Below are 25298 nucleotides of genomic sequence, written 5' to 3'. Positions count from 1 at the left end.
GTGATCCACTGGACATTTAACTGACGAGTTGCCCAGCTGAACCACGCTCTTCACTGGTTTATATTTCACTTGTTTTCTTATTTATGTTTTATTTACTGAGAGGTGTTTCTATGCTTATTCTTATTCTTCGTCTCTGGGGTGGGGAGGGTACTGGAGTATCCTAAAGTTGGCAAAATACCCTCTAGGACAGTAGTTTTAAACCTGGGAATTGGGGGTCCAAGATAAGTCTGATACAGTAGACACAGTATAATCAGTATAATACAGTAAACTTCAGCAGCTCCACAAACCTCTTTCACCAATCACTGAATACTGTGACTGTAATGAAGATGAGATTTATTGCTGGACTGTTGAACTGGACTGCAGGGTGGATAATCACCGACTCCAGAGTTGAGCTCAGGCTGTTCTCACTTTAGGCCATTTAACGATCAGGCCACCCAGCGGGACCAGTTCCTCATTAGTTGATAATTTTACTTATTTTATTAATGATACTTTATTCACTCAGGTGTGTGTCATTAAGGTATGATCTAATTTGGAGATACCTGCAGGAAACAGCGCTAAGCATATTTCTGAATTATGGTGTTAACTAAAGTAAAAACTTGAAATCTGATAGTTCTCTCTTTCAAATAAACTGCAAATGATCATGCTGCAGAAACGATGAGTTGATGGATTGACAGAAAATTACTCAGCAGCAATTCTGACAACTCATTTATCTTTCAAGTCATTCGTCGTTTCCAGCTTCTCAAATGTGAAAATTTGCAGTTTTTGAAAATGTAAGACTGACAAAACAAACAATGTGAAGGTAATTTTCACTAATTTAATTATATGGACCAGATGATTAATTGAAAAAATAATTGTCAGTTTAATTAAGGATGACAATAATCATTATTTGCAGCCTTAAATTGTCACATTTCTATTCTGCAAAGCCAGAAGGCAAATGAAAAAAATGAAAGACTCACAAAGTACAATAATAAACAGTGGTTTATTAGTAACAATTGATTATCAATAAGAATATTTATCAAATAACATAAATATAGATAAGTAATTGATGTCATACAATACAGGCTTATCGGTAAACTTCTTTCATCGTTGTATATTAATCATCAAAACAAATGTCAAACGAGGGCACGAGTGGTAGATTTTCCGTACGGGTCATCTAAGGCTTTGTTACATTAACTTCATGGCAAAGCTCCACACATTACATAAGCACGTTATCCATCACCTTGTCCCATTAAATAAAGTACTGAAACATTCATTCTGCCAGACAACATCAATTCATTGTTCTCGGCTTTTGGAAACCACCCAAAAGTACAACAAACACCAGTGCAAACACCATCACCTTATTGGTAAACGGCAAACTCTTTCCTATCTCCACTTTGCTCACACATTCTGTGTCCAGACTCCGTTTCACCAACAACATATGGAAGCTCCGCCATGTTTATCACAGGGTTTCTCTACACATGTAATGCTGCAGGCACTGTGTGATGTGCTGTGATCTTTGAAAATACTGGCGCCAGTGAGGCTCACAGGGTGATACATCAAGTGGGAAGAAAAAAGAAGTAATAGAAAGTTGCATTGATGAAGTTATAATTAGAGCTTGACCATTTAGTTGGGCAGCTGATATTAGCTTATTGCATGGTGTACTGGTATCGTGCTCTACAGTATGCGTCAGCTGGTGTGTAACTAGTAAACTGCAGTACAGAAATGCCAAAAATATGTCGCCATTAGATTGTTTGTCTGCCAGAGAGCACTAGCAAGATTATTTTTCCACTGCTGAATGTCTTTCTCAGTCATTTATTATGTTTTGTTATGCATTTAAATTAAAATACGCATATATCTGCCCACATACTGTTATCTGACTTTTAAACTTTGAAAAGTATTTATTGCTATCAACATTAAAATCCAGTATTGGTCAGGCTGGTAATACTGTGATTAAAGCTGAAACAATGCATCGATCAACAGAAAACTAATCAAACTATTTTGAAAATCAATTCATTATTTAAGTCATTTTTCATTTGACGGTTCCAGCTTCTCAGATGTGAAGATTTTTTCCTTTTCTCTACATGTCATTTGTAATGTAAAGAAATGTAATGTAACATTATAAGAAACTGAATGTCTTTGGGTTTTGGACTGAAATTGTGATATCTGTCGTTCATTATTTTTAAACATTTTATAGACTAAAAGATTTACTGTTAACTTACAAAAATAATCATCACATTAATCATTAGTACAGCTGTACTTACGATTGAGATCAAGTTAATCCTATAAAAAATTGTAAAGTAGCGTGTTCATCAAGGCTATGTAACGAGTTATTAGTTTCATTGTGCATTGCATTGCATTTCTGGAATGATTGTCCAGCTGTCGTGACTTGTGCATAAAATGATCTACGTTTTATCTAGGCTGTATACATTCTTGGTTTAAATATGAAAAATATTCAAACATTCAACATTATTCAACTATAAAATATGGATGGAACAAAAAAATCAGATCATTTCAATGTCAAGATGCTACAAAACTTTTTTGTTTGCAGTTTCAAAACAACAAAAGTAGATCTAAATCACTTGAAAGAAAAAAGCTCAAAGACATCTTGATGAACCAAATAATTTGTGTTTCATCATGTTCCTGTGAAGAACGGCCCTGCTGCTGCAAATAGCCCCTGTGCATAAACTGTACTGAGATGAGCGGAGCTTCAGAGTTCACCCACTGTCTGCTGCTCAGTCTTTGTCTGATAGATTCAAACTAGAAAACAGATGGGGAGGGGGGCTCTCATCAGCCAAGAGGGAAACTAGTGCTTTGAAGTGGATCGCAATCATTACTTCCCTCCATGTCCCTGGCACGCTGGCTATGACAAAACTGTGCTGACAGCCATGGCCGTGGAGTGTGCTGCTTGTTTTGCTCTCTTTCTGTTTTTAAATTAGTGTTATTTGCCAAGTGAGTGTTGGTGAGGATCATTACAAAGATTGAGCATACAATACATTAGAGGATAGGTTCTCATTTTTTCAGTCTTCCTTTATACATCAGTACAAAACTCACAGGCCTATTGTATACACTGAGTTTTTAGTTGCTGTAATCAGCTCGGCAAACGCTTTTAAGTAAGACACTAAGAGGGGATTTTGTACTGAAGACTTTACCCTTGGAAGATACCCACTTCATTTGTCAAACTCAGACTGCTGAAGCCATTTTAGCTTTTTTTTTTTTTTTATGGCACACTTGGTGAATGAAATAGCCCTCTTCACACCCCATCACTATGCACTTTGCAAGGGCAGTTAAGACATGAGTTGCATATTACGAGATGCAGTTCACTGGGTTCACGTGCCTGTTAACAAATAACTTTTTTGTTCAATCTCTATTTACCCTCCCACAATACTAGAAAGGCATCCATTTGCTGGCAGCATGGTGGAGAAGAAGGATTACACCAACTAATACCATTCAGCATTCATATAGGCAAGTAGTGAATTTTAAAAAATCTGACCCTATCCTTTAATGTACCCTTGGTACAGTGTCAATAATGTTTTACCACTGAGGTCAGTCAGTGATGTGTTGTATTGGACTGCATTATACTCTAACCCTCTAATATTCTACCTTCCTCATGATTGTAAATAAAAATTGATTACACTGTTTTCCAAGTGTAATTAACAAAAAGTCATAGTTTTCATGGGATATATATTTCATGGATATAGTATCTCCTTAACTCTTCTATTTTCTCGTCATCTTCCACTGGACGGGTGTGATTCATGTTAAGCTACAGAAACTAATGCTGACCATCTCAATATGAGAAATAACCGGGATTGCAGCTGCTTTTGTTTAGACTAGGAATGCATTGGACTTGCAGCTGAGTTGTGATGCCTGTACGGAGATTGTTTTAAAGGGGCTGTCAAGTTGTTATCAATCACACAACTAATGAGGCCAGGTAACAGGGGGCAAAATGGTAATCCCGGTTAGTCTGACAGTCTCAGGGCAGGGAATAGGTTTTGCGTCAACGTGGGAAAGACTGGAAGGTAAAATGTGGCAAAGACAGTTAGGTTGAATTGTTTGGGCACAGTTTATTCGACCAGTCTTCGCTTAATCGACTGTTTAGAAAGGACTTCCTGGTTTGACGGCACGTCCAGTGGAGTGTCAGGGATGGCAGGGGACTGAGTTTGGCTCCTGGTGAGTGAGGTAATATTGTAAGCACGTCTCCCTTCCAGCTCCTCATCCTGAGAATCAGACGCAAGGTCAGGCATGAGTTAAGACATGAGGACTTAAAAATGACATCAAAATAATATTCTACACATTTAATCATATTATAAAGAAAAACGTTCTCAGAAATGCATAACAAGACTTCTACTTCTACTTCTACTCTACTCCACCTCTTTTTGGCAAAGTCTAGTTTTATAGATTTTATCTAATTGATATCAGACATGAAACCTCTGTTCTGTTACACAGACAATACCGCTGTGCTTGCCGGTGAAACCCAGGGATTCCAGCAGACTTTAATGTTTAATGGACTGTGACGCAGATTTAATTTTGGATCAAATCGTCCCCTTTTTGTGAGAAAGAAAATATATACAGTTACTCAGTCTTTCCATCAGCTGTGAAAGAAACTGAGTTAAGAATGTGTTATGTTTTTTTATTTTTTGTCTGATTTGGAAAAGATTACACAAGGCTTAATGAATTTTTGGCCTAAATACAGAAAATCCCTTCATTGTTGACTCAAAGTCAAAACCCTACATCTTTCTCGAACCCTGGCTCTTAACTAGAACTTAAAGTTATCTTATGTATTATTAGATCCCATAGTGTCCACACGTGTAACCAGAGGTCCCCACCGTGTCTGCAGTCTCCTCCCCTTCAGTGTGCTCTCCATATCGATTGTATAGCTCCATGTCAGACAGAGCGCTCTCCACTGCCTCCTCTTCATAGTCAGTTTGGTAGTCTGACTCCTCTGATGAAGGGAAGGTGTGGATGACAGGAGGCAAAGCACATTGTAGGTGAATAAGAAGGAGTGCGTGGAGTGTAGAAGAGGTGGCAAGAAGAAAGAGGAGGATGGATCGAAAACATAATTTAAAGCAGGTATAAAATATAATTTAAATATGCTAATTGTTTCCATTTGTTTGCAAATGCTTAATTTAAAATGTTAAATTTGCACAGGCTCTACTTTCCATCAGCATGTTACGACCTGCATGTGTGCGGTGAACACACATAATTGACATCTAAAATTTCTGCTACAGTGGGGATGCAGCAATCCATCCCCTCTTCCATGTGAAACAGATTCATTTGTTAATAGAATGTGACAGGAAAACAAAAACCCATCGAAAAACAAAGAAGAGCAAGCACTGGAAAGACAAACATGGAGGAGAAACAGTGACAGTATGCCTTCTCCCAGATACTGTGTGTACAAACACTAAAAAAAATGCTTGTGGGTTTGGCTGAAAGTGAGAGTGTTGGAGTGTGTGTCGGAAGGTTTACCATCCACCAGGGCAGGTTTGACAGGCTCGATGCGGGACACAATTTCTGCCAGGTCAGTGAAGGAGGCATTGGGACATGTCACCACCTGACGGAAGTAACACACACACATTATTAAAAAAAAATGCTGAACATAGACTAAGCCAACAAACAGTTAAAGGGACTCTGATGTCATGCAATTATAATCTAAGATAACTAACCAATTGTGCTCTAGCTACGCCAGCTGCCAGGTGTCAACGCCTCATCTGTTAAAGCGCTGTAATGTATTCCTGCCTGCGCACACTGATGAAAGCATAAATAGCAGCCAGCAGTTTCACTAAGGAGAAGGAGAGAGGGAGCTGATCCGGATGAAATCTTTTTGTCTCCTTTCAAGCAGCACTCTGCAGATGTACTACACCTTTGAACTGTATTGTGAAAATGTCCTTATTTTTCATTAAAGGGATAAAATAAATAAAAAAAAAAAACACAAAATCCCCAAAGTTCTGTCCACACCACAACATGAGACTGAGAACCTTTTATACAATGTAAAACATGATAGCAATCATTATAGGAAACAACAAAAAGGAAACTAGGGAAGGTCATCAAGGTTAAATCTTTTATTTCCCCTATTTTCACTTTCTTTCTGTCAAGCACATCTGATCTGAGCTGGATTGGTTTTTCTACTTTAAATGCACCTTTAGAGTATATTATATAGAAATGTAATTATTGTTTAGGGACCAAATAAAGTGATACTGTTTGTCACATTTTATCATTTGATCACTTTTCCATGGCATCTTTAGCTGCTGATACGGGTCTTTTTTTTTTTCTTTTTTTTTTTGTCCTGAATTTCGTGCAACTCTACTGAATACATAGTGCTATGTAAAATCCATCACAGGAAGAGATGAATTTCCCCTGAGAGTTGCACCCCACACTAGCATCTGAAGATGAAAAGAAAGGCACTCATTAACTGCCAATGTGGGAAGACTATTGTTTTAAAGAATGACAATTGGATTTATTTATAAAGCAGTGTTAAGCATCATTGTTATTCTTCTCTCCACGGTTGTTCAGGTGCATTTGTTGGTTTGTTTCTTTAGGGCTACTATCATGATTCCTCTCAGTATGAATCTTGCTATTCTTCCCTTCATCCCCCTCATGTTGTTGCTCAGATTACGGGTAAATATCTCATCTTTCTTCATTAGTCAGTCGTTTCTCTTGTTTAGTTGGTATTTTTTCTTTCTTCGACATTGCTGGGGGACAAATCTGGTGCACGGTAAATCTATTTCTCTGTACTTCAAGAGCAGACTGATTCATAGTTTTAATGTTATTACTTTAACAGCAGTGTAGCCCAAGGCTTAAAATATGACGATGTTATCAATGAACTGCAGCAGACAATGAGGATATATTGTAGAAACAATAACTATGAGAGAAAATGCAACCAATATTGTAAAACCATTTGGTTGATTACACATGCAGAGACTGCAAATGAGAAGACAGATACTGAGGAAACTGGCATTTGTCTGGCAGATGTGATGGTTTTAATGGCTAACTGTCAGACATTTTAGATAAGTGAGCTCATCTATTTGATATTGCATTAAGCATGTATGATTACTAAATTTATCTTTGACTTTCTGACTTTTTTTTTTTTTAAGATAATTAATAATTATTGTCAAATTCAGCCACAATTTCCTGGTGGATTCTGCTTGTTAATGGCTTTGTTCACTTTGTGAGGGATTTACACTTACTATTGTGTTGATGTGAGACTTAATAAAAGGCTTCTTACTGATAGTATATCTAAATTTCTACAGAATCTCTTCTGGTGAGGATATAACTTTTGTTGCATAGAAATGTGTTACAATTTAACAATGGATTTTTCACTGTGAGGGTATTTATTATTATTATTATTATTTTTATTATTTATATTGTTATAATGCTTAACTTGCTTGTTTTGGCTCGGCTGGGTGCTGTTACAGACCGGTGATTTTGCTCTATTAATTTCCATTTTCTCTACATGTGCAACCATGCAAAACAAATTTTCCACATTAGCTCTGACTTAAAATCTTTGAATATACAAAAATGTGTATTTTTTGCTGAGGCCTGAGGGAGTACCTGCTTCTACAAGAAGTGACCTAATTGTAATTATATCCTGATAAAGGTTCAGTTATGACTCACTATTAAATTGCAACCCTGTGGTTAGATCCTTTCAAACAGCTTTCATTAAACCCTAAACACATGATATTTCAGTTATGACCATTTTTGTTGGTGAAATTAAAAATTCTGATTTACAGTGACAAAGTTTTTTACAGAATTTAGAGTCAATAGCAACTGAAAAGGAAAATAAAGTCCCGACTCTGGTGTTGCTCCGTGTAACTATTCCTAATGGCGTTCTTGTCATACATTCTACATATATTATCCCATGTAGTTTTCCCTCCCTTCATCCTTACGCTGTTCTTGCTTTGGGTGTTGTGGAAGTCCTGGTGTCTGTCCTTCAACATTTTCTCCACCACTCCACTGCGACCCCACACGTCAAACACAGTCTTGCCATGCTGGTATCCAACCTCCTACATCACACAGACAAACACACCAGAAAGTGTAGAACATAAATTATTTCAGATTCAGTTTGTCTGACATTTGTTACTGAAATCAACATTTTTACAATCTTTACAAAAAAGTAGGGGTAAAGCAAAGGGTTAAGAAACAGAAGAAACAGCCGACAGCTGAGGAGAAAACAAAATAGAAACCAGAATCATAAGAAGAGGAAGACCGTGTTTCTTAAACTTACAGCAATCTCATCGAACTTGCCAAACTCCAGCGTGCGATATCTGTCGATTGGAGGTCTGATATACTCGCAGTAGTCACTGTTCTTCACAGACTCCAACTGCCTCACACAGCACACGTAGGCCAGCCGAGTCTGAATCTCTGCCATGTTCAACACCTAAGACCACAAGTGTAGAACTGAACATATGTATCACTGAAAAAACACCTCCAATAATATCCTCATTGGTATTCAAAGGACTCATTTATTTTTAAAACACATCCTTGCACAGTATGTTGCGTCTTTATTTTTAATCAATCCATTACCTTGACTTTCTCTGCTAGGGGGTTGAGGCGTTTCCATAGCAGCCACCAGCCTGAGAGTGAGTCGCCATAATTAGTGAGGTTGGTTTCATCCCGGCTGCCCACGTCAATAGCTATCACCACTTTGGCCCCCATGGAGCGCGCCACATCAGCTGGGAGGAGACAGAAAAAGGGGTTGGACAGGGGAAGGATAAGGTTTTGTGAGGAAAAATAAAAAACTCAATTAAGTATAGGTGGTAAAACTGACAAAATGACATGAACCAACTAATTCGACACAGATAAGGGAGGTATGAAGTGCTAAAAGTGAAAAGACTGAGTGTTACAAACCAGGCAGGTTATTGATGTAGCCTCCGTCCATCAGTAGGTGTCCATCTTTGGGGTCACAGAGAGGAGGCAGATATCCAGAAAGAGACATGCTGGCACGAACATACCGCCACAGAGAACCTCAAACAGCAAACAGGCAACTCTTTTAAGTTTTATGCCTATTAAGCACTATGCACTTAATTGAAAGCAACCAACCTGAACCAACAGAAAATTTAAGTAATGCATGAGACTAATGAAAGGGTCAGTTCATCAAAGAGGACAGTAGTGGCAAATCTCTCATAGGTAGATATCTCAAATAGCTAGAATTGCCGCCTCGTGGTTGTACACCTCCGCCAACCGTTTGGATATAAAATGTAATCACTTCATCATTTTATCCTATTTGACATTTGTGTTGAATTTTGTCACAATTACCAAACGAGTTCTTGAGTTATGACCAAAAACTGGTTGAACTGACCTTTTAAGCAAGCAAGAACAAAATGATTCTTTTAAAAGTTAAAAAAAGGAAAAGGAAATAACGCTGTACCTACCATCAGTGTGTACTCTCATGGCCGAGGCGGTGATGTCAGTCGTGATATTGAAATACGGGATCCAAAGGTCCTTCATACACAAAAGGTTACATCGAAACATATCAACATAATCATGTAAGTTCACGATACATTTGCTTATCCGGCACCACAACCAGATTTTTCTGCAGCTTAATCAGCTGAAACTAATTCAGTGCCATCTGTTCAATCTCTGCGCTCTCTTCTTTAGTCGCCATTTGCGTTGTGATTCTGTTGGGTCTTTGGTAACCTCATTTCACCCACCTCAATCTGTTTACTCTTGAAGACATTGCTGATGCCGGAGTTGAAGGCAGCACCAGAAAACATGGAGGTGACTGGGTACGTCAAATCCAGAACCTTCTTAAACACTGATGTCATTTCCTAAAGGGAGAGGCAGAGAAAAGAAAGGTCAAGTGGTTTCTCTACTCCACACAACTGCGAGATGTACCATTTCCTCAAGTACGAAGCAGAATTAATTCATCAAAATTTGAATTTAATTTTATGTAAAAGAAGATCTGCTGGACTTTGATTTAATGTTTTTGTGGGGGCTGTGTGAGTTTTTTTTCACACATCCCTGTGTGTTCACCTGCTTTACTTAATAAATTTTCCTAAAAATAAATTAAATAACAAGCATGATTATTTCAACAGATCAGCGTATTCTGTTCTGACTTAATTCATGTGACTTTGATAGGGATAAACTCTTTTTTCTTGCAACAGTGGTTCCTTTAATTTGATACTAAAGGAGCAGTGAGCCAGCCAGCTGCTTCTATAGGGAAGGTTCAGAACCAAGGACAGAACCAGAGCGGGAGGGGCTGGGTACACTGTGGGAGGATAAATCCTACCACATGCTCTGCCTGCAGACAGAGCAGGTGTCTCAAATTAGCCATCATGGATGGTCACCGTATTAAAAACCTGAGGATGAATTTCATATCACAACGCTGGTCATGAGTTTAATGTGAAAGCCATCCAGAGCTGTCAGTACAACACAAACTCATTACTTTTGATGGTTAAGAGGCACAGCATGGTTAATTACAGACCCCGATTATAGATAGCAGAATTAAGGTCTAAACTACATTAGAATTAAATCATTTTCTGCTAGAAAGAATCACCTTCTCAAAGACAAACTCATTGTGGAAAGTCGAAAACCAGAAAATTGAAACTGCTTGAAAATATTCCTTTTTCCAAGAGACAATCGGTCATATGGAGTAACACAACACTTTTCATCTACTAAATGATCCCATTCAAACCATTTTGTCACAATTTTTTGGATGGATTTTTACATTTAATAAGAAATGTAGGGATGTAGGGATGTTCTCCTACATGTGCCATGTAGGGATAAAATGCCTTTTGGTCATCTGGCCAAGCTGTACACAGCTGCATGATGTTATGTAACATCCTAAAGATGTCATATCAAGGTCATGTACCATTTGACTGTGACCCCCCCTTTTTCTACACTAATTTCCTGTCACAACTATATTGTGCGCTGACTAATAAAGAAAGAATAAACCCCACCCCCCTAAAAAAATAAATAAATACGGAGTTGGAGGGAGGACTTGAGGATAAGTGAGATACAATTTGTGATGCAGATCAAACTATCATCAGCTGTTATATTTGGCTCTTAATATTTGTGTTTATTACAAGACTCTTACCATTGCCCATTCTCTGGCCCTCATCCTCATGCGGCTGTGGCTGCGGTCTTCAGCATACAGTGCCCCCATCAGGGAACCGATAGAAGTGCCTCCAATGAGGTCTACAGGGATGCCGGACTCGCAGAGAGCTCGCATTATCCCCACCTGGGAACAACCCCTGAACAGGAGGGAGGAGAAATTAACATGGAGGGACTGAGGGAAATTTAACTATGCAGCCAGCAATGAGATTAAGAACCAAAAATCTCTGTGATGACACTTTGAGCCTCTGATAGTTATAAAATCCATTAGGCCAAGAAGGTATCATATTTCAAATTATATATATAATTTCTTGTCCTAGATTACAGTTTACTCTAATATGAATTTAGAAACGAACACAAACAGTAGCCCGGAACGTTACCTGGCCCCTCCTCCTCCCAGGATAAGGGCAATAGCATTCCCCGTGAGGACTCGAGCCAGGCGGGAGAAGTCAGAGTGGCGGTCTGCTGGCTTCTCAAACACACGTTGATACAACTCCAACTGAAAAAGAAGGGAAATGACTGTAATAAAAGTAGAAAGAAGGAGATGAGAGAATGGCAAGGAATAAAATGGATGACCAAAATATATGAAGACACTGAATAAGATATAAGAGATCATGAGGAAATACTAAATGGAGAGGCTAAGAGGGGAACACCCAGAAGGGAACAAAGTAAATTGTTCTGATCTGCAAATGAGAAATAAAAACAACACTCTGGCCATGTTTCCCATTCCTACCAGTTTGGGCAGGCTCCTCTTAGAGAAGACCCTTCGGGGACAGGAGAGGTGCAGGTGTCTGGAGATCCAGCTTCGCATGTTCAGCCAGTCCACAGTTCCTTTGGGTGGGGGACCGTCTTCTCTGTGCAACAGCACCAGCTGCTTCTGGGCACGCACTGCACTTCCTTCCAACATGCGCTCCAGCTAGAGGGGGAGCCATCGAGGACAGATATTTGAGAACATTTTATCCTCCTCACTGTTTTCAGAGTGCCTCCTGTGCAGTGCTTGCACGGATGGAATAAAGAGAATTTTTAACACTAGCCCTTAAAAATACTGCAAACTCATGACTTACATAGACTTGACTTTAGTTTAAGAGTGCACAATAGCAGCACTTGTACAGGTATGTGACTCCAATTCCATATTTATGTTTGGGAATAATCTCAGGTTCTTTTCAGGGATAAATCCAGGTTCAATTCCAGGACTGTTATTTTGGAATTTACCATTTTATGTGAACAGCAGCTACATTGTATTTATATTTATATTTGAGATTTGAGGTAGCAGGCTGAGCAATAAGAGCAAAATGGGACGGTTATTTGAGAGATGGATTTTCTAAATACATTTTTATGTATTTCATTCACATTTTTTCAAGTGCAATTTCCCAGCTGAGGCATTTTATTATATGACGCCCCTGAATGAGCAGTCTAATAAAATTTTTTTAAAAAAGGCTAAAGAGTCTGAGAGCTAGGTCAGATCTGCCACACAGTCAATGGGCCCTCTGCTAAAGGTCTAGAGTATGTGCAAGGTGAGAGGGTGTGTGTATGTATGTGCCCTGAAAGATAAAATCAACCAAGAGCAATAACTCATTCTTTGCCTGGGCAAATATTGATCCCTCTTTTCATTTCTCCAACCATCTCCTGTTAAACAGGCATAGATTCCTTTCTTTTCTCTATGACCATTTTCCCCATGAAGGCAATTACTTCTCCTTCAGTGGATGTGAACTTCCTGTCTTTCGCAAACCGCCACTCTTTAAAAACATCCATCCACCCTTTGCTCATTTCTCCCATGCCCAAAGGTCAAATACAAACCATTCACATCCTGTGTGACCATTATATTGGTTAAACCGCTGGGTATAACCATCATTCAAGAGGAAAATGATCAGAACTGACCTTAATATCACATCAGACAGAGAACTGCTCTACCAAGATTCCTGCCTGATAACACTCTCGCAGTGTGCAGAGTGAACAAGAGCTCAGTTCAAAATAATTGGTGTGATGATTTTTCTGGATAGAAAATTCCAAATAAGGTGATACTTTTAAGTATAATTAAAGAGTAAGTCAAGGAAAATGTGAGTATCCATTTTCCTTATAGTCAACAAATCCCATGAAAAGATCAAAATCAATACTGAATTGATTATTCTAGCAATTATTGTCTGTGTATCCAAAGCCTGTGGCTTGATGCTCTGTGTCACAGACTCAATTGTTGTACTAAAACAATTAAAAACACATCAGTGATTCACATTGTTGCACTGGGTGACATGTTCCTTCACTACGACGAACATGGGTATTATAGTTTATTTGTACACTGTCTTGCTGCATTTAATACTCACTATCTTTAAATCTGACATTGAAAAAGTCCCAAACAGTTACAGCATTTACATCTGTTTGTGGAGTGTTGACTAAAAGCCACAGTTCCCAGCAGTTTCAGATAATGAAAATTAAAGTAAAAATATATATATACAGTTCCAGTCAAATCATTAGTTGCAGCCCTAACAAAGGCTGGACTTCTAAAGCTAATTATAAATAGCTACGTTTGTAATTAATTCAAATATACCGTCTCCTCTAACCCGCCCCTAACACCTCACCTCCCCAACGACAGGGTCCTGCTCCCCTAGTCCCACGATGATAATGCAGTCGGCCTGACGGATGCACCGCTGTGTCCACGGGGTCAGTGTGTAGTCTGTCTGGTAAAGAACGATGCGATGGATGTCCTCCTGTTGTCCCAGCCAGCTGGACAGACGGTACTCATGGACACTGAAGAGAAAGGGAGTCCATTAATGACTGGCGGCTTTGCCTGGCTGGCAGCACATAGTAGATCCATTTTCCTGTTGTGACAATAAAGCATACTTGAACTGAATTTAATGAGTCAGAAAGAGAGAAAGCCCAAAGAAAAAATAAAATGGACCAAACAGCAGTAGGATAGAGGAAAATATTAGATGTTCAAATGTTTGTTGAAGACTACTACTTATATAATATATTTGGTGGGTGCTGAAGAGAACTTCTGCCACAAAACATACCTGTCTAGCGCTGCAGCTCCAAGTCGCTGTTTGATAATGTCACTGGTCAGCAAAAGAGTGGGGCCTGTATGTGAAAGATTATATTAGTTTCCCTTTGAGGTAAGGTGACATGTCTAACATCACCCCTCTTACAGTCACTCCTGAAAGACTGCTCATTGTTTTGAAAACCTAATTCCTTAATTCAATGTTAATTAACCCGTATTGTCTTACTCCCAGTTCAATTTAGGGACTGAAGTAAAGGACATGTAAAATCTTCTGTTGGGAAGAGCCATAGCAGTGATGTCATAGCATGGAGTACCTTTAATATAGGATGGCCTGATGAATTTTAGTACCTGTTTTTTTTATTTTTTTTTATTTTTACCTATTGCGATAAGTGCATGCTGCAGCTCCAGGGTGAAGGCAGTGAGAGGTACCTCCTCTGATACAGGCAGGACCGTCACTGTGGAGAGGTTGGAGGCTTGGTTCCCTGCATCCCATTTACTGCCTGGAGTGTGGAGGGCTAAACTGCGAGCTGGGGAATGAAGTACAAATTAGTAAACCTCTCCCTCAACAGTAAGTGGTGTTAAACACCAAAACCAGTGGGACAACCCTAAGTTACCCGAAGTGTTGGTGAGACATAGCGTGTGCACAGATGTGTTGCAACAAGATAAGCCAAAACCAAACATTATAGACAACATTGCACACACAGACGCACACACCTGTCAGAGGACCATTGACCTGCTGGAGTATCTTCTGTCCTAGTAAGTGGATCAACCTGGTGACAACCTGAGATGCACAAACATTTTAGCAGCTCTGTGTTAATCATCAAGCAGACAGCTGCAGCTTTCCACCATGTGAACAGCAATTCTTCCTTTAACATGTAATTTAGGTACAGCAAATTAATCTTGATTTTAAATCCAAATGTTGAAGACAAATGGAAATAATTTTGGGAACCCTTTACCCACATTATTGTCCATCTGAAGTTTAATTATTCATACTGCCCATTGTTCAAGGCAAAGCTCAATCAACTCATTTTTAATGCAATCAATTTCATTTGTTTTCCTAGATGTCTATTCGGGAGAAATAAATAGTTTTTTCACATTTGCTGAATTTAATTTAACACTTGAGGTTCATCCTACCTGTGGGAACTTCCTCTTGATGGAGCTGAGAGCTCCTTCTGGTAGCTTGGCCAGCTCAGAGTCTCGTACAGCGTGCACCGTGGTGGCTCTGTTCTGATGGGTCAGGGCCTCCACCTGCAGAAAAACAAAAGCCACATCACATTGTTAGCTTGGTTGGAAAACAAAAAGGTTGGTCCCAAGTAAAAAGAAATTTGAATCACTCCTAAACATTACAACACATTATAATCTAAATAAATAATAAAGATACAAATAATTTGCAGAATAATAATTTGTAATGTAATTTTAGATTTAAGTCAGTGTTAAGTTATAATTGTCTTCGACCGCTGAGCCTTGTACTGTCACAAAATTTCAGTTAACTTCATGTAAAAAAAAAAAAAAAAAAGAAGCTATAAATAAGCTCTCTCCATCTCATCATCCAGACCTGACATCAGCACAAAAGTGCTAAATACGTCTCTGAATGTTAGCCATCTCTCTAAAAATCTTATTCTCACCATCACAGAAGCTTCATCAACAGCTTCCCCGCTCCAGGTAACAGTAACCATAGTACCTATAAACCCAGGTTTTATTACAGTAACTTTACATAGTTTATCAATATTGGCACTAGTATCCATTAGTATTCAAATAAGTATTTATAACTGATTGAGGACCAGCATTGGGAAATGTATATTGACACATCTTATATGCTTGGTAAATGTATTGATATGCTGGATATTTTAACAGGATACAGAATTTCTTCTTACAAAGATTTAATCAAAACAAACAAGATGAGAAATGACTAGACAACTTTTTGTGCACCCCCACATTCCCTCCGGAAGCCTGACTACTGATGTTTGTGTAAACATCTGTCTATATGTGTTTGGAGTTGTCTCAAAAAGAGCCTGAGAGTGTTTTTTAATTATGTATTCTGAATAAATGAATAAAAGCAGATGTAAACTGTAATGTTTAAGTTCAAATTTAGGGGGTTAATTTTCTGAGTGAAAACATGTTGTTCACTCTTTTTCCCTATTCATTTGCAAGTACAGTATGTAAAGATGATACAGATTAAGTGTTATCTTCATTATCTTTAGTTAAATGCCATTTCAGATGGCTTACAACTAGTGGCGAGTTACATTTTTATCTTACATATTCCTAACAAGTACTTCATAAGATTTGTTTTATTTACTGCCAGTGGTGGTAGTCTTATGGCCATGCTTTTGTACAACACACTGGCAGCCTGTGTTTTGTCAACAGTATGTACCCACACTGAATATGCTATGAATGTGATGATTAACTACTGTTAATTAAATGATCTTCCGTGATGCATATTCAAATATGCACATTTTTGATAGATCTTGAAGAAAAACACAGAAAACACTGTTTATGCTGATCTACGGTCATTAATATTTATGAAGATACTAGAATTGAAAACAATATCAACATAGCGCACACACACTAGATATTCATAGTTTTTCACCCACTGTCCAATATCCATCTTCTCCCTTGCTATCATGGTCCTTACCACTCCAATCAGGTCACCGCGTCCATACTCTCCTATCAGCTCCTTCTTGCCATCCTCCTTCATGATTACAGAGCGCAGTCGACCACTCAGCACTATGAAAGTACTGTCTGATTTCTCTCCCTGCCTGCAAAATATACAGATAAATTCATGCACGTCTATAAACAAGTTTGTGATCCAGAACGAAATTTAAGAGTTTTAGTTGCCACCACTGTTGACTTGTTTGCAAAGGATCTAAAAAATACTGTGTACTCCCACTTGAATGCAGTAGTCCTTGTAGAGTTGGTCTTTTTTTCTAAAAAAAACCTTTTTTCAAAATACACAAAGCCATCAGTAAAATACCTGTAGACAGCCCTGCCAGCTTCCACGGCCATCCAGTCAAGAGCAAAGTCTATCTGTCTGACAAAAGAAGACATCCTCCTCACCACTGTGTGAGCGACATTCAGCACAACTTTTGGCTCCACGCGCATTATCCTGAGGAACAGACAAATGTCAATAGAAAAGAAAACTAAAAAAAATATTCTCACTGCTCTTTTAAGGGTTGTCGTTAGGTGCAAGTATGAATATAGTATTTTGCATGGATGAGGGTGCACGTATATGTCAACATGACTGACTCATAGAAATGGGTTTTGGAAATGGAGAGGAAGCTGCAGTCTCGCTGGGCTCGGACAGTGAATATGAGGGGCTCTCCGGTCAGGACAGCCAGTTGACCGACAAGCTCTCCGGGGTGCGTCACGAACAGCCGTGTCTCTTCTTCTCGGTCAATCATCCGCTGGTAAACGTGGAGGAGTCCAGAAATCACAAACTGGATGCTCACCTCCTAAAGCATCAAAAGGAGAAAGAGCAAAAGAGAGCAAAGATTTAAAAGTCTGACGGTGAATGCCAAGACTCGGCACAGGTGTGCTAATAGGACACCTTGATTAGTCATCTAATCAAAAATTAATTTCACAATAATTATGACAGCATTAGCTTCACTTTTCTAATATCTCATTTAGATATGAGAACTGTGAAGAGCAATATCTTGATATGAGAATTTTATCACACCAGACTTACGTGGAGAAAATAAAAAATAATATTGAATTTCTGCAGAGACCTTTAAGCATGTAATTTGGGGCAATAATTATCTACTTTTTCATGTTGCCAAATTAAGCCTAACAAGTGTGCATAAATACAATAAATACATAAAAGACACAAGGTTCTTCCAGTGAACCTATTCAGGCATTACTGTCCCTGTAATGCCTCTTTACCCTTCAGGGGAGACAGTTATAGGACCACAGCTCTAAAGCATATCAATCTATCATGAGTGAAAATGGAAAACCCATACATTAAATCTTTTATATCATGAAACTGAACTGCTTTTCAAGTTGTTGTTCTGACCTGGTCTCCCTGACGAGCCACCACAGAACCAGCTTTGACGTGATGAAGTGTCACTCTACCCTCAAGCAGAGTTGGATCCTGCAAAAAAACAGCCAGAATATCTGTTTATTATAACATCAAAAAAGACACTGAGCTGTCCTGATGTATACCTGCTGTAGGAATTTCCTATAAAATGTGTCACATTACACAGCATGCAGTAAAAGCAAACGTATTATTTGCTTTGTTTTGAAATGATGTAATCCCTGAAATATTTATTCCAGTTGATGTTAATTTTGTGTGATAAACCTCCCACCTGCAGCTGGATGATTCCCAGCAGGTCCTTCTTAGCAGCCTGGAAGATTGTGCTGCTCTTACTGAGGTGGATGGCATCAGAGTGCCCTCCACTGTCCGTGTAGTGAAACACTTCAGAGGGTGTGTGCAGCATTGTCACACTCTTCTTCAGACTGGACTAGAGACACAGACATACGAGAGTGACTAATAAAGACGAACGACACAAGCAGCAGCGTCAGATGCGGTGGATGCTGGGATATGGTGTTACATCTACATAGCCAACATCTGGTGCAAAGTAACAGGATGACATGGCAGGGAAGTCTTACTTTTTGAATGACAGGACTGGATGGAGCCTCGTCTATAGTGACCCGTGCTCGTTCACAAGCCATGTTGAGGTCATTACCTGTAAGGAGGAGGATTATGAGTTTAAGTACGCTCGTCAGTATGTGTGTGTCCTTGCGTTCAGATCAGTGACAGTGATAAGTCTGTGCAGGAAATGAATACAGGCATATGGCATTTGGGATCGCTTCTGCTCGAGACACTGACCCCCACCTGTGCAGTCGGTGGGCATCGAGACGGAACGTAACTTCCTGTAGCTGTTTGGAGGGCTGTCCTTTACACTATCTGTATAATGTAAAGTGAAGTGCCAGCACTCGATCAGTCTCAGGACAACACAAAATACAATTTTAACTGTGTGTAAGGTGTATGTTTGTAATTATGTCTGTGTGACTATATGACCTGTCTCTGCAGGGCTCTCTGTGGCCCCGGTAGATAATTCGTCCTGGAAATGCAGACGACGAGTTGTCTTCCCAGAATTTGCCTCTCCCATAACACTGTTTATATTGGACAAGGGCACCGCCTGGCTGTCCTGTCAATTAGCAAACAAAACAAATCAGTTACCAGTCCACATTTTAGTTAGTCAGGTCTACAGTCAAATTTCAGTAACCCTAAAAATGTTAAATCAAAACAGAACTGAAGCAAAGGGAAACTGACGTATATAGATCATCACTGGGTTAAGAGCAAATTACAAATTTCAATAAAAAAAAATAAGTGTGGGGAAAGCACAGGAACAACGCTGATATTGTAGGTGGTTTGATTTCAATTTCAAAAAAATAATAAAATAAGTAGAATGCAGCGAGACTCAGCTATTAAAAATGAATGTAAAACAGCTTCTCAACAGAATGTTCAACAGACACTAAGTGGCCCAGTTTTGGTGTGAAAGCGGTTTCTGAACATCCACAGTTCAGACTATCACATACAATAAGAAAATCCAAATACTAGTTTTCCAAGCGATATCAGTTTTGCTCATAATAACCAATCTGTCAGATCCTCTGGAAGATGGTGTCACTTTCAGATTAACTTTTGGTATTTCATTTATTAGTTATTTGAGGATTTGGAAACTTATCATTACTACATCAATATTAATTTTTTTTTTTTTTTTTAAACTTCAAAACGTAAGAAAGTGAATGCTTTTCCACATATTTCCCCCAAAAAGGACAACCGTAAAAAATATTTTTGGTGATCTTTAAGTCGGAGCCAAGCCAGGTTTCAAGGCTGCTGGTCTCCCTGTTTCTGTGGAGGAGTTCACTTCAGCCTTATGAAGGACTGGAAGTTACGATACTGCGCTTAATGTTCTGTGAAATTAGCTGGCATGTGTGACCCAGTGTGTGCGCGCGCCTTTCTGTGCTTGTTTATGTACAAATTGAGAACCACTGCTGCTTGGGTATTCAATGTAAGCCTCTGTGTGACTGTGTGTGTATACACACAAATAAGTGTGTACTAATTAATTTCCCTCCTACCGGATTGAAGAGCTCAGTTGTTAGGCCCAGATAGTTATGTAATGCCAAGAAGGTGACTCTTTGGAGGCGAACCATGATTATCTGTAACACACACCAAATCAAATACTGAGGTAAACAGAACAGAACATATTCTACATCAGATTGAAGTGACATCCAAATAAGATCAAAATGATTGTATTTATTTTGTGATGTGTTCCAGGGGGAGGAATATTCTCTCAAGGAAAAACAAAAAGCAACATACTGGTTGTTTGTTGTTAGGCAATCTGTTACCTGAATGACGCGCACAAGCGTCTCTGGGTATTTCTTAAATACAGACTCAAAGGCTGATGCAGGTAAACGTAATATGGTGGAGCGAGTTGCAGCCCGTGCCAGTACAGTCTTATATGGAGCTGGATAACCCTGGCAAAGGCAAAAAGAACTGTTACAAAACGAGCAAAGACAGAGGGCACTAAAACCTCATCTCTGACCTCAGTGTTGATGGCCACCTCATTAGAATTGTCCATGTAGTAATTAACAGGACGAAGGCATTTTTACCTCTCAATTTTATAACTGTATATGAACTTGTACTTAGTGCTTGCAGCATTTTGAAACTGCATCAGTATTAAATGTACATAAAAGTATGCTACTGCCTTAAAATTCTGGTAAAAATGACAAGACATCACAGCACTTCATGTTGTGATTAGTGTTAAAAATCTGTAATAGTTTTTCTATGCTTATATTTCTGAATTTTCAGTTTGAATTAATGGGTTAGTGTTAAATGTAATCTGATATGAGCAATAACAATACGAGTGTCTGAAAAAGATACAAATTATTCAAGGTGAGGACTAATTAAATACATGTTCCCGACCATCAGACAAACCCTAAATGCAGCTTTAAGTAAAGAAGTTTCATCTGAATGGATGAGCAAAGGACGATATGACAGGAAATTGAAACAAAACAGAACATGCCCTGAGCAAAATATGAGGGTATGAGGGTAATAGATAAACAAATTGAGTTTAACAGGAAGTACAAAAAGAATTGCCTCTAAATGAGATGCTTGAATGGAAATATTAACAGTGGAGAAGAGCCTGGCTGGAGACACAGACAGAACAGAGCGCAAAAGAGGACAGAGGCAGTGGAAGGTAGTCAGATGTGAAGATGGAGAAATAAGGAGCTCACAGTGATGATGTCCAGAATACTGAGCAGGCTGTGGACGCTGTCTCCTGGGTGCACATCCTTCACCAGTGGTTCTGTGCCATCCTAAAAAAATAAAAATAAAAAAGACAGGAAAATTCGGGTATTCTGCACCTTTCAAACAAATGTACAGGATTCCAGTGGTATGGGAGGAGGACTTCAAAAAGTAACCATGACAGGGAGAGTTAAACTAACTAAACTATGGAGTTGGATGCTACTCATGATTTGTACATATCAACAGAAGCAAGCACCAGATAGGAAAACACATTTAAATGCAGACAAAGGTGTGAAGAGCCACAAATTTTCTTCTACTTCTTACATTCTTAAAAAGCAGAATGCATCTAGTTAAATGTTGCAATACATGTACCTGCCGTACCCTGTTCATATTTTCTCATAAGTTATGTACGTGGGTATTGGAAGGTAGAGGAAAACATTTAAACTTATACTGGCGGAAGTGTGCATATGCCCTTACTTCACATTCACATTAATAATCAGAGGCTCCATCAGCAATGATATGGTCCACTTTTAGCATCAGTTTGCTGCTGTAATATACAGCAATGGCCATTTAAATGAGTTTATCACAGTTCATCAGAGTTTATCACGCCAAAAAACAAGAGCCTTGTAGAAGCAATTTTAAAACTTTTCTATTCGATATTTTTGTGCATCAACAATGGATCAAATGGCTGCGTTTAATATCATTGGTGAGTTACCAAGGAATGTAAAAGTGCACAAAACGGCTATTTGACAGAAATAAATAAATTTAGCTTGAGAAGTCAACTGAAAATCGTCATGTTATCCACATACGTTCTCCTGGATACACAGCTCGAGTCGTCCATCCTGGACCACATAGATGCTATCATCATCATCTCCTGGTCTGAACAGACCTTCGCCCTCCTGCAGCTCAATAAACACCATGTGGCGACACAGCTCCAGGAACAAGGGCTTCTCAAAATGACCCAAGACCCTACAGAAAGTTACAGAACAAAGATTAGAAGAACAAAACAATGGAAGAGGTGAAATCTGTACAAAAGTTGTTTATTTGTCTACCTGACATTCTTCAGCATGTAGAGGACCTCAGAAGGCAGGTTTGAGCTCTGCACATCAAACTCTGTTAGATCAGCCTCCAGCAGCGAGGGAGGGGGTTCCTTGGGCTGCAGGGTGGGAGGGTCTTTACGGATCCTAAGGATTCTGTTGAGAATAACAGAAAAATTATTAAACGAATTCCAACAAATCAATATGCTCAACTCACTTACATGCGTAAAAAACCCCCCCAAACAAACCAAACAAGTATTAGTAATGCATACTTGCGAGCTATGCTCAGAACTTTGGTCCTTTTGCGGATGCGCTGTGGTTGTTTTGATACTGAGGTGGAAGTTGGGGGAGGAATCGAGGACAGCGTTTGGACCTTAAAAACAAGAATGCAGACAAGATTTAAAAGTTGGCTGGGGTTTTTTTTTTTTATGGCAGACAAAGACATTTTGTGTTTGTTCTACACAACTGTACACCTAATTAATGAAAATGGAGGAGGACAAAAAAAATAAAAACTGCTTGATTAAATAAAGGGTGGTAATATCAATATGAGGATCTCTGTTCATTGCTAAGCTAAATGCTTGCAATTAATTTTCTGTCTTAGTATATTAGGGTACAGAGCAATAGTAAGTTAATAGTGCCAGTGGTTCAAGTGGAGTATTTCTTATGCAAGGCCACAAAAAGATATCAACACTCTTCCATCTCTACTCTCCCCATCTTTGGGGGAAAAGATTACATTAAAATATATATTAGTGCATACTGTATTCACCTAAATTGTGTATAAAGATGAATTTACCTGACTGTACATGTTTGTGTGTGAGTGTGAGACAGAAATGGAAATAGAGAAAACCTTTCGCATTATCTTCCTTCCATAGAAGAGCACTTTATCTCTTTTTCTGAAGCGATAGTGAGGTACACCAGGCTGTTGTTCACCTTGTTATGCAATCAAAAACAAAATGCAGATAAAGTCATGTTAAAACCACATTCTGTGGAAAATTGAAGAGGCTACATATACATTTCCCTAAAGAGCCTTAACATTTGAGGTACACAAGAAACAAAAGAAATAAATATTTTAGCATTACAATAAATACAAAGTTCAGAAAGAGGTTGGATAACTCACGAGCGAGCTTGAATCTCCTGTTAAGGAACAGGACCACAATGCCAATCAGCGAGACTGCGACTGCAGCTCCAATCAGTACACCGGTGAGCTGGAAGACAGACAAGAGAATTGCAACGATAGTATAGTAACATGAGAAGGCATTGCAGTCTAGTTGTACACAGTAAATGACATTTGAACTGCAGGTTTAGTAACATTATCCTTCAATGTCCAAAGTTGTATCCTTGTTTTATACTACATACGTATTCGACACAGGTTTTGAAAATGTAGTGTGTTGAAAATGGAAAAGTGATTAAATATATTCACAGTATACTAAAACAAGCTAGATGTAATTGTGTTGTTGATGTGCAATATTGCTCTACATTGAAATATGCAAAGGAAATGGAGCTGCTCACTGCTGGGAAAAAAACAACACATTGTGAACAGTCAAACAAAGAACAGAGACATGAACAAATAAATAGAATAGAACAAGTAAATATTAGATCTTTGGTAAAACACTTTGCACTTTTGTAACTATTAATTGGCAGTAACATAGGGATTTTAAGTACATGGTACAGAATGGTAGTGATTTCTTGTGTACTAACTGGTAATAACTGTATACTATAATATTTAATAGCAAATTCTGAAAACACAATGTTTTACGGCCATGTGACATAGCACAAGTTTTTTGACTTTGGGATAACTTTATATTTGAGGTTCAAAGTCCTCACTTCCTGTATATGAACAGATACAACTCTTTTATCTCATATTTGACAAAGAAAATTTTGAATAAGAAAAGTTTGAACATTATTATAGTAAACTAAAATGAAATTTGGTCTTGACGGTCATCAGTCATCATTACCAGTTGAGCCATGCCTACTGAACTGAGTGCCCTGTCAATCATACTAATCAGATGAGTGGAGGGGGCTAAATGTTTGATTATATCACTTTCATTGAAAGTGAAAATGGCCCAAATCGCACCAAACTAATCAAAGTCAAACTCAGCCAAACTCAACGGAAAGCCTCCCAATCTGCCAATTCAGCTTGTTAAAAGTAAAGGCTATCCATGAATGTTATTTCATACCATGGTGGTCTGCATCCTCTCCTCCACGAACTGTTGCACCCGTGCTGTGATGTGACTTTTGCTGTTCTGCAGCACCTAAAAACACGTTAGGTTAGCACAGAGTCTGACTGACTCAACTGGCTATTCAAACAAAGTCACAGCTGCTAGTTCTGTTGTTTCACATATGTTTTAAAATAAACTATGGTGCTTACGGAACTGTCTCCATCATCCTCTGCGAGGCAGTCCATCCTGGAAGACAACAATGTTTATAAACGCTACGCCTGTAACCCACATATGAGGCGACATTTGGATAGAATCGCACAGACAGTAGCGGTATATGTGAGAAGGTTACATTTTATCGTGGGGGTGAAGTCACAAGTTGCTGGAAAAAGGGGAAACTGTGAAAAGGAGAACATGGATTTGTAACTTAGGAGAATTCCGACAGCCATCCTCATCTAATAGCTTCGTGTCTTTATTTAAATATAACTTAATGACATAACAAGTCAAAGACAAGCTAGCATAATTAACAAACAAAACATTAACTGACGGTTAATGCTGATTTCAAGTGGATTATTTAATATTTTCCCAACGTTAGCTATTCCTTAATATTAGCTTAAATAACATTAGCTAGCAGCTGGCTGACTGAGGTTAGCCGTCTTACCAGTTATTATGAATAACCAAAGTCAACTGTGCTGTACTCACTGCACAGAAAACACCAGGCTTACTTTTGGAGCATTTCCGTCGCGCTGCTTCAAGCCAGTGACATTTCCAAACATACGATTGAGCGAAGTTAGCAGGTAGCTAACAAAGTTTTCAGTAGCCTATGTGATCACTTGCTTAGCCCCACC

General features: G+C 38.8%; 1 protein-coding gene across 4 annotated transcripts; it reads right to left on the bottom strand.

Annotated features, from left to right (window-relative positions):
• Positions 1-960: 960 nt before the first annotated feature.
• On the bottom strand, positions 961-25295 carry pnpla7a (patatin-like phospholipase domain containing 7a). Of its 4 annotated transcripts, XM_023403418.2 has the most exons (37): positions 25176-25289; positions 24803-24848; positions 24663-24699; positions 24472-24546; positions 23412-23499; positions 23142-23224; positions 22567-22667; positions 22310-22450; positions 22067-22226; positions 21248-21328; positions 20360-20488; positions 20090-20170; positions 19029-19158; positions 18837-18914; positions 18617-18693; positions 18313-18468; positions 18021-18098; positions 17258-17463; positions 16986-17117; positions 16647-16770; positions 15149-15262; positions 14729-14795; positions 14392-14541; positions 14031-14094; positions 13599-13767; positions 11759-11941; positions 11406-11524; positions 11009-11165; positions 9624-9740; positions 9345-9414; positions 8821-8937; positions 8497-8645; positions 8198-8350; positions 7860-7976; positions 5443-5527; positions 4803-4918; positions 961-4193 (listed from the first exon to the last, which is right to left on the bottom strand). In XM_023403418.2, coding segments are annotated over exons 2-37 (4059 nt in total). In that variant the 5' UTR covers positions 24805-24848; positions 25176-25289; the 3' UTR covers positions 961-4040. The 4 variants fall into 4 exon arrangements, with proteins under 4 accessions (XP_023259186.1, XP_023259184.1, XP_023259185.1 ...); XM_023403416.2 differs by lacking the exon at positions 24803-24848 and having other exon boundaries at positions 25176-25295; XM_023403417.2 differs by lacking the exon at positions 24803-24848 and having other exon boundaries at positions 18843-18914; positions 25176-25295.
• Between the last annotated feature and the right edge of the window lie 3 nt (positions 25296-25298).

Source organism: Seriola lalandi, unplaced genomic scaffold, assembly GCF_002814215.2.
Source record: "Seriola lalandi dorsalis isolate HSWRI2012SDOR001 ecotype SW California unplaced genomic scaffold, Sedor1 jcf7180002054133, whole genome shotgun sequence".
In the NCBI taxonomy this organism is placed as follows: Eukaryota; Metazoa; Chordata; class Actinopteri; order Carangiformes; family Carangidae; genus Seriola; species Seriola lalandi.
The sequence above is the reverse complement of the archived record's forward strand: the minus strand, read 5'-3'. Positions and strand labels throughout refer to the sequence as shown.